Raw genomic sequence first — 10,323 nt, forward strand, 5'->3', positions numbered from 1 at the left:
ATCTGTAAAAAAGACCACAACTCGACAAACTTGATGAATAGCGCGGGCTTCGAATTACGATGAAATTTCGCCACAACGATATGACGGTAGACGCGACGTGAGATTAAATAACGCGAACTTGTATTTTTCTTCTCGTGCGTGCGTTATTTTATTGTTGGGACCACCGAACACTCGGACGAGATAAATTAGAAGCGGCACGTGAACGATATCGTAAGTTTCGGACAAGATCCACGAGAGAGACGGCCGGCCGGGCCGGCTTCCAAGACCTCGCTCTCGCATTGCCACACTCGGGCGGCTTAATGCTCGCGGCACGGTCAACCGAGCGGAGAGAAACGGAGAGGAAGGAAACGATCGCGCGTTTTACTACTGGCTGAGCACGACAAGCGTAAATTAATTTTACAGCGTTCCACCGGGTTAGTATAGTGTCATGGCCCGCCGCGTAGAAGGGAGAGATCAGGAGCAACATTAAGGCTATTCCACGTGAAAGAAAAGGACGTGCCGGTCTCTCTGTGAATCCCGACGATATTTCTTTCGATTTTTCTTTCCCGCGCGCCGGAGATGCGATATCTCGCATCAAGCGTTTCGGCGGGAAACGCACTCGACCGCTCGGACTCGCGCTTTCAGGCTCGCTCGTAAGAAACGATCGGGAGAGATCGCGTTCTTTCCGCAAATATGGCGCACTAACGGAATGAAATCGGGATGAGATCTCTCCGGGGAAGTGAAATCGCGCTAAAAGCGCGACCGAAAGCCACTCACACGGGCTGCTGGCCTTACCTCTCGACATTTTTCCAGTATCCAACATCGTATAAACGTAATTGTATTAAGGTAGCGATTTTTCTTCCTTCTTCAAGCAAGCATCGTTATTCTTAATCGAGTCGTTAGTCGGTTCACCGGGCCGGATTTACCGGCGCAAAGCCCTCGCGGCGTTTTCTAATCCACACCTGTGTAGATCGCGCGGGTGAACGTTTTCCGAAGCGATAGCAACATTTTTGCTACTTTCCGCGGTAATAAACGGCGCGCCGGCTCAACGGCTCCGCGGCCGTTCGCTTCGGCGATTTATCGCCTCCACTTATCGCACTTTTTCCCCCGTCTCGCGGTCAGATCGCGCTAAGGAAAACGCAGCGCGTGCTTATCAAGTGCCGCAACCGCACCTGTGCCTTTTTGCCGCGCACCGCGGTCGTTATTTTTGCGCCCGTAAAATTAGAGTCCGCCGCGCGCGGAGAGTGACCAGTAAATCTGCCGGTTCTTGCGAATAAACGTGACGCCTCGGGAAACTGCGCAGGGGGGGGGGGAGAGGAGGACTGACCGTCTTTTCCCTACCGAAACGGGTGGTCGCCTTCTTGCGTGTCGCTCGCTCGCTTTGCTTCTGTCCGCTGCTGTCGACCTTCGATCGAGCCGACCGATTCGGCGCTCCAATCGCTCAATTCGAAATTTTCGTTGCGTATTAATTCTGCCGAACTTGAAAGAGCATTGGAGAATCTTAAGACGCAACACGGACCTTGACTCAGCTTTGCGTCAGCTGTTGACGCAAACGATACAGAATCGAGTTTTGTTTATCATCTTTTATGGCGATGATTGAATTTCCAAATATAATCATGAAGGACGGGGAATAACTGTGAATAATTTATAGCGAAATATTGTAAACTGCAATATAATATTTTGGCGTAAATTGAATATCCAGACAACATGTATTATCAACCAAGTTGCGTCAGAAGATTAATTCAACGATAACTTAAGTAGAAATTATTACCTGCATAAATTTCAATTTTTGCCAATCACTGCTATGCATTGTTTCGCTTTGTTAAAATGCACATAAATGCATACGTCCACACATAGACACGCACTGTAATAGGGTAATTTACATATATTCTTGAGCATGTTGATCGATCCCGATGAAAATGTCCGACAAAATGTTAATCGCTAAATGAAAACATCTGATTAAAAAAATAAGACTCACTCATCACGCATTATGCTGAACGTGCTTGCGAAACATGCTGATTGAGCTTCACTGGAATCAAGGTGAAGCCCCACATATAATATATATTTGTTTTCTGCATTTTGTTATCGCATAATTATCATAGTCGTTAAGAAGAAAAAAAAGGTGCCTATATATTTGTGGCTATTAAGGTAAAAAAAGGAAAGAAAAAAAATCGTGCCAACGTGTCTCTATCCTTCCAACATGAGTCGCGCAGTTCTTTCATGTTAATTATATTTCTCTATTCAATGTTAATTATTTCCCCCTCATATATTCTTAAGTCTTCCCCACACTCGTGCGTTCTTCCGTCTCAGTATAAACGAGAGTGTCGCCGAGGTCGTACACTAAATTGTGTAATTCCTTGCGCTCCTGCCTTTCCTACACCTATTTATTATCAAAGAGCAGCGTTCGCTAGAAGGAACATCGGCGTTCCTTGAGAAAATTGGAACAGTGAGATTCGCAAAAGATTTCGACGAATTCGAAGAAGCAACGTTAATTGGAAATTGTGAATATTGATTTGCCGACTGTGCGTATACTTGAGACAAAGATTGAACAACAAGCCTCTTCCTCAAACACACTAACGGAATGACACAGAAGAGCAAAGCCTACATCGACGAGCTGCTGGACATGTCGGATCCTCCAGACACCAGCAATTGCCAGAGTGAAGTCTCGCAATATTATACGGGACGTAACATTCTCGTAACGGGAAGCACCGGCTTCTTCGGCATACTTCTGATAGAAAGATTATTGCGGTAAGTACCTTAGCACGAGAAAGTACATTTCTCAATTGTATTAAAAAAAAAAAAAGTGTAAAATATACATGGATCATCATGCCACAAAATGGTATCCTATCTCTAACAAATATACAAATTAAAAAATTGAGCCTTTTTTTGGTACAATTTCGGAGGCAGAATTTTATTGTACACAGTGTAATCGTACGTAGAACTTGCGATGCGCGGAGACACTTGTCGAGAATTTGATTACGAAACGATGTCTTTAGATGCTGCCCAGGTATAGCGAAGATTTACATGCTAATGAAGGGGAAGAAAGGAAAATCAACTGAAGAGCGATTCAAGGAACACTTCGACAATATCGTTAGTAGAATAAATGGAATATACGTTTCATCAAATCGAGATCACAATCGCGATCTTCTTCCAGTCTGTGTTTTTAGATTTACGATAGACTGAAGCAAGAACAGCCCGAATTTATCACTAAAGTGATAATGATAGAAGCTGACATGAGCGAGGTAAATCTAGGCTTGTCGGCGGAAAACCGGGAACGTTTCTTAGACACAAACGTAATCTTCCACATGGCGGCGAACGTACGGTTTAACGAAACGATGAGAGGCGCGGTGAACATTAACATAAGGGGGACCAAACAAATTCTCCTCTTCGCGAGGGAGATGCCGAATATCGAGGTGCTGCTTCAGTCTCTACTTTATTCTCGTAACAATTCTCGCACAAATTCAACTCGCGCTCACTGAGCATTCACTTTTTCTCTTGCCCTTTTTCTTCTTCGTTCAGGCGTTTGTTTATGTGTCGACCGCATATTCCTACTGCGTGCACAGTTTTATCGAGGAGAAGTATTACCCATCGCCTTTGAAAACAGACGAGATCTTGACACTGACCGAAATTCTGAGTAATGAGAAACTGGATGAGATAACACCGATGTGAGTGCCCTTTCGAGAAACTCAAACGATCCTACGATCTCGATCTCCCTCCGATCCGGTCTCTCTGACGAAATGCTCATTACTTTCGACTGTTATTTTGCGCGAGTGCAGATTAGTAGGCGAGTGGCCGAATACCTACGTGTACACTAAGGCGATCGCCGAGGACACGGTGCGACAATACGGCGTTGGATTGCCAGTCTGCATCGTACGTCCATCGATTGTAACGTCAACGGCGAAAGAACCGGTAAGTGGATGGACCAACAACATGTACGGAGCGATGGGCATCGTGGTGGGCAGTGCCTTGGGTTTGCTGCGTACTTTACACTGCGTGCCCGAAAATATAGCGGACATAATACCTGCCGATTACATAATCGCGAATCTCATCGTCGCGGCTTGGGACGTCGCTGAAAGGAAGTGAGTTGACACTTTGAAGACACTCTCCGTCGCACACGGCCCGCGCGATATCTCTTCGATTTCCGCTTATCTTATTGCGCCTAATCGCGATCATGCGGCAGGATACGTTAATTTTACACGCCATTGCGCATAAATTTGTACCTTTTGCTTTTGTTAGAAGCACTTTACTCAGTATTGACAGCACGGACCTGAACGTCCTCCCGGAAACGGAGAGAACGCCAATTTACAACTACGTGTCGTCGGTCCAAAATCCTATTACTTGGAAGGAGTTTATGAGGTTAAACGAGGAACACGGCTTGTGTGTGCCAAGCATGAAACTCATGTGGTATTACATGTTGATCTTAAACAGACACCGATCAGTGCATGAAATATGCTCGATATTTCTGCATATAATACCCGGCGCCATATTCGATCTCGTGGCTATCCTCTCTGGCCGACAACCCATGTAAGAAATTTATCAACGTTTCCTTCAACGCTAAAAGATACGATATGACTTGTTACCCACAATAATGGAAAAAGTCAAAGCGACGTAAAATTTTTTGACACAACATATAACAGCGATATTCAGACAAGTTTCAAAGTCGAGTACTGTACAAGGCTTCTCCGAAAGTTGTTTCCGAAACGAAGGAGATCTTTTCCTACGGGAAAGAAGTAGAACAGAGATACCGCGAGTTTTCCAAGAGTTAACAAAGTCGGCAACTTTTAGGTTGTTGAAAGCATACAAGAAGATAAATACGTTCAACAATGTGATATCATACTTCTCGGCGGGTCAATGGCAATTTCGCGACGACTCTGTCGTGAAGCTTTGGGACCGTCTAAATCCAGTCGATCGTGAGATTTTCGATTTCAACATACAAGACTTGTCCTGGGACGAATATATGCAGAAGTTGATGCTCGGGCTTCGCCTATACATGGCTAACGAAACGACGGATAACTTGGAAGAAGCACGCGCCAGATATAAGAAGTGAGTGCTACTCTCGCGACGCGTCTCTCTTATTCGTTTCGTGAAACGTTATTGTTAATGCATCATGACTCATTTTTCCAGACTGAAGATCGCTCATTATACCGTGCTAACCACCGGCTCGTTTCTACTACTGTGGGCTATCGTGAGTTTAGCAAGTTTCATAATATCGTTCTTTTGGCAAAATTTCCTCATTTACTAAACTATGATTAATGGTGAAAGTAAACCGGTGTTGATGCGCCGCCGCATTCGCTACGTCAGAAATTCATGCTGCGCGCACAGTTTTACTCGCGTACTCCTGCCGGTTGCACGGTCAAGTTTTGTCTCACGCTGTTTATTCTCATTCATATGTTCGAAGTTGCATGATATTGCATCGCGAATGTTTAGCATATCTCTTGATTCTGTAAGATTGTTATACACGTAACGTAGTAATAAAAGTGTGGTGCTTTGCATCACGTTGAATTAAGCAGTGCAATTTACGCGTTTATCATGCACATTGACACATGTATATGATAATACGATCAAAATAATACATGATAGAATAATAATCGATAAGTCGTCTGATAACTGGTAATAACAAGTAGGCAGAGCGTCAACCCCGACGCCGCGTGCATAAATAAAACGGCAAGTCGCGAATGCGATTATCGATTGTTCGAGTCCGATGGGGGGATTTACCGAGCAAAATAGAAGCACAAATTTTCATTTGATCTCGATTCGGTATTTATGCGCTGTGAGTCAAGTCGCGTCGCGAATCGTCTCTTTCTCTCACCTTCTCAAAGGCGAGAGCACAGATTTGCAGGGGCCCGTTGAGTCGGCAAGTTGAAACATTTTCGCGCGAAGCATTTATAGACAAGATTTTTACAAGGCGCGCACGCGTGCGAGCGAGAGATGAAGGTATCCGTCGAAGAACACCGCGCGGTGTTAATCGCCGTACCGAAAGAGCTGAGATAAGGCGAAACAAGGGAGGATAGCCAGCCAGCCAGCTGGGTAACGAGGGGTTCGTGATCCTGCACGAAGGACGCGGGAGAGCGCAGCTATGGGAAACTCAGGACTCGTGTGGCCGTATGTAGATGGTCGCGAGAGGCGCTAAGAGGCCGCTGGTGTACGCCGGTCTATTAGTTCTTGGTTAGTAACCATCGTGGAACAGGCGAAGGAGAGGCACACACCATATCTGCGATCGGCGGCCCGATAACGCGGGCGAGAGCCGCTGGCCGCGCGCGCGGCTCTCGCCCGAATACAAGCGTTTCGTTTTAGAGACTCGGTCCGATCGCGGAGCGACGTGTCGTGTTTGCGCGACGGGCCATTTTCGTACGACCGCGAGGAGACGCGCGATTTCGCGATGTATTTCGCGAACACACTGCGATTTTCTCCCGACGCGCGACTGGATCCTGATCGTAAAGTCGCTCCTGATAGAAAACTCATGGAAAAATATAGTTGAATTAACTACAATCTCACTATATTTTACAGTTCATTTTGGCGGGTTAACTTTATATATTATACGGGTATATTTTATAGTTCGTGGAAACCTGCAAAATATAGTGGAATAAACACAAATATATAGTCAATGATTGTCTTAAATCATTGTTTGGTTACTTTTACCACATATACCACGTATATGGTAATTTCTCATTCACAAATATAGTGAGATTTAATATTCGTATAGGGTACATCTGTCATCATTTAGCAAATATTCTGGCTAATATTGACTATATAAAAGAGTTACTACTTTACCTACCATTTTATATCTGCATCCATACAATAATTTTAGTTTAACTTACTATAATTCCTAGTAAATTATATTATATGCTTGGTTATACTATGCCTATATCGTAATTATTACCGATATTATGGTAATACTTACTATAAATATGATATTTCGGACTGTATATCATTATAGTTCCAAATATCATATACTTTTTTCTCAGTGTACGACTCCGGAATCGATTCCGTCGCTTCTCGAGGTCGCGAGAGCGCGAAAGGTCGATTTAAAATTATGTATGATGGTCGCGTCCAACGCGATTTGTAATAAAAATCCCGTCGCGATGCGCAATTTCGTAAATCGCGCATCCCTGCTCTCCCTCTCTCTCTCTCTCTCTCTCTCTCTCTCTTCCTTTCTACGCTCCTCGTCTCCGATGTCACAGTCGTGACGATGAATATCTACGCGCGAGATGCGAAATAAACTACCTTTGAAAAAACACACAGTTGGTCTGAAACAAAGGTAACAGATGCAAGTTGGAAATGTGAGGAATTTTAATGAGATGAGCGATAAAGCGGCTGGGAATATTAATTCGAGGATTATCGCGGGCGCTGAAATTACGCCGCTTTCGGATTCAGCGATTTGTACAATCTGCGTTTAATTCGATTTTAATTAATTCGACGCTGTTCCAGCGCGTCGTTAATAACACGCTTGTCGGGAACGTGAGAGGAATTAATCTAATTTGCCCGCAGCCGAATAATTCCGCGATACAACGACGCACCATGTGCAACAAGGAAAACACGGATTTTAAATAAATAAATATAATAATATAAATAAATATAATATATACATATATATATATATATATATAGAGTGTAACGAGAGGAAGAGTGCGGTCCGCACAAATAATCGAAATAATACCGCAGGCGAGATTGAAAACGCCTGCTGTCGAGAGACGAAAGTCGCAATTCGAAACGCGAAACGCAAATTTACGCTCGCGATGTAATCCGTCACCGATTACGTCTCACGCTCGTCCTCTTATTTATACATCCGCGACGTTGCGTCGCACACGTTATCTTCATATCGCATAATATGCATTCTCATTTCGTCATCGCGGACGGGACCTGCCGCGCGTCTACACCGTGTCGTTTAATTTCGCGCGAACGGCGGAAGGACACACTCGCCGCTGGCTTTTCCCGGCGGAGCAGCACAAGCCCGGATGATCACGACGACGATAAGATCTCACCAGCGAGATAATACACTGTTGTACAGAGGGAGGAAGGGGAGGGGAGCTGTTTCATCTGCGAGGCCGGCTGCAGATGCGGCCTTATAGAGGGTTCCCATCCGGCGACCTCATATCGCCATATTCAACGCGCATTAACTCCGCCGATGCGACCGCGAGCGACGACGAAGCGCAAGATCAATGCGCGTCTCGAAGAAGGCAGGTCGCGGCGCAGAGAGAGAGAGAGAGAGAGAGAGAAAGATCGAAGGATATAATACTCCGCCAGCGACGGGCTCCCCGTGTCTGAATAATGCTAATGCCGACGATAAATACGCGCCGCGATCGCCGGCCGGCCGCCGGAGACCGGATCGGGAAAATAACGAAAGCGAGGTGACGCGTGACGCGCGTTTAGATTCCTGGAGAGCGAGAGCGCCGACGTTGAGTCATGTCCGGGTGCACCGGGTGTGTGTGTGTGTGTGTGCGCTTTCCTCTCGTAATAAGTCGGTATTCGTAGTCCGATCATGTGTATGTATATACTTAAGATCGTCTTGAGTTTCATCTTCAGACTCTCCGTAGAGACCAGAGTGCAGGTGAGCCTCGGACAAACTTGAGTGCAAGATCCGACTGTGAATACTGCCCGTGGTCTTACGTATCAATTTTGCGAGGAAATAATGTTCATCGGTGCCAAGGAAATTTCGCTGGCTGTCAATCCCGAGCAGAACATCGTCCCAGTACCGCGATTCTGTAACTCGTTGTTGGAGTTAACGACAGTTTCGTTATTGTTGCGCAGCTTTTGTATACCGTAGAAAAGCTGCGCAACGATAACGAAACTGTCGTTAACTCCAACAACGAGTTACAGAATCGCGGTACTGGGCCGTATTAAAATCCAGTTACCGGTTACCAAATTTCAAATTTCAAATAAGGCCCGGATAACTTTATCCGATCCGGCACGCAGTAAAGAGTGAGACGCACTGCTGCATAATGCCCTGATGAAATTGCCTGAAATCGAGAAACCTCTGATCCTGATGTCCATCAGGACCAAATCAGGCATCCAAATAATGACGCCACCGCTGGTCAGGGTATAATCCGGAAAATATTGCAAGACAATTGCCACATTCCGACCGGATAAGGACCACTCGAAGCGCCTTCTTATGGCTCGCCTAGTCATGCCATATCAGGCACAAAAAATTGCCGTGTTTGATTTCTGCTCGGAATGTTACGTTCGTTGACACGGTTTATTCGAAGAACCCTCCCCCGCGGATCACCTTGCGTTTTTTTGCGGAATTATGTAAAACAGGCTTGTGTGTGGTTTATGTGAACACCGAGAGCAAAGTGGACAGATAGATGGGACAGCAGGGACACAGACATGCGTAGAGAAAGAAGTTATCACACACGTGTGATAACTTTTTGCTATGCTTTTGCGTGCGAAACGAGGAAAACGAGCGGCGACAGTCGCAAGATGGACGAGCACCGCGGCCTCACGGATCAGCCGCGCGATTTCCACCCCTTTCCGTGCCCGGCTGACGTCCGTTCCGCGACGTCTGTGTGTGGGCGAGAGACCTGTCGCCCACGCAGCAGACGTCGCGGGTAAAAAGCGAACACGGTCCACGCGATGACCACGCTCTGTAGCGCGGTTGTTCGACACTGATTATTACATAATCCGGATAAGGGAACAGCCTGACGCTTCGAGCCGCTCCGACGCCGGCTGGTAAAGGTCATACTGGTTGGCGATCGGGACTGGCGCGAGGGTCGTCGCGCTGCTCCCCCGCGATTCTCACCCCTTCGCTGGCCGACCGCGATATACATCCCGACAACCGCATCCTGCTACGTGACAGCCCGCAGGAGCGAGGGAAGTCGCTGCGCGCGCGCGCGCGGAATTTGCGTCGGCAACGACCTGATCGCCGCAAGAATGACCCCCCCCCCTCCCCGGGAGGGAGCGACGACGAACGGAGGGAGAAAGAGGGCACACACTCTCGACTCGACGCTGCAGGAGGAGGCAGAAGAGGGAAGGGGCAGGGAAGGAGGTACAGGTTGCCGCTGCCCACGCCGCGGATTCCAAGGATGCAAATTCGCCCGAGCTATCGTCCGAGCTATCGTGAATCACCTCTTCGGCACGGCGGGGAAGACACAAAACGAGACGTTCGTGCGAATGCAAGAACGCCGGCCGTCCGCGGAATCGCCGCTGCACGTATATGCAACCCCTGCGCCCTCCCTCTGCACACACCCACGGGTGTGCGCGCATGTGTGTGTGTGTGTGTATGTGTGTATACGAGCATCCACTCTCACGTGCAACATCACGCCGGTGGCTCTCTTGTTCTCTTCCTCTCTCTCTCTCTCTCTCTCTCTCTCTCTCTCTCTCTCTCTCTCTCGCCGCCGCTGCACGTGA

The 10,323-nt window shown here is 47.0% G+C and overlaps 1 protein-coding gene across 1 annotated transcript; it reads left to right on the forward strand.

Annotated features, from left to right (window-relative positions):
• Positions 1-2,560: 2,560 nt before the first annotated feature.
• On the forward strand, positions 2,561-5,864 carry LOC105187676 (fatty acyl-CoA reductase wat). Its single transcript, XM_011148627.3, has 8 exons — positions 2,561-2,727; positions 2,976-3,069; positions 3,147-3,392; positions 3,499-3,644; positions 3,756-4,058; positions 4,216-4,503; positions 4,765-5,022; positions 5,104-5,864. Exons 1-8 carry the CDS (start codon positions 2,561-2,563, stop codon positions 5,219-5,221), a joined length of 1,620 nt encoding a protein of 539 aa, XP_011146929.1. The 3' UTR covers positions 5,222-5,864.
• Positions 5,865-10,323: the final 4,459 nt, after the last annotated feature.

The sequence above is a fragment of the Harpegnathos saltator genome, unplaced genomic scaffold (assembly GCF_003227715.2).
Source record: "Harpegnathos saltator strain DR-91 unplaced genomic scaffold, Hsal_v8.6 scaffold122, whole genome shotgun sequence".
Taxonomy (NCBI): Eukaryota; Metazoa; Arthropoda; class Insecta; order Hymenoptera; family Formicidae; genus Harpegnathos; species Harpegnathos saltator.

Excerpts from the sequence above, each read along its gene's own strand:
- LOC105187676 (XM_011148627.3), top strand. The coding sequence starts at position 2,561 with ATGACACAGAAGAGCAAAGCCTACATCGACGAGCTGCTGGACATGTCG. Across the intron at positions 4,059-4,215 it reads TGGGACGTCGCTGAAAGGAA|AAGCACTTTACTCAGTATTG; the intron begins GTGAGTTGACAC and ends TGCTTTTGTTAG. Across the intron at positions 4,504-4,764 it reads CTCTCTGGCCGACAACCCAT|GTTGTTGAAAGCATACAAGA; the intron begins GTAAGAAATTTA and ends GGCAACTTTTAG.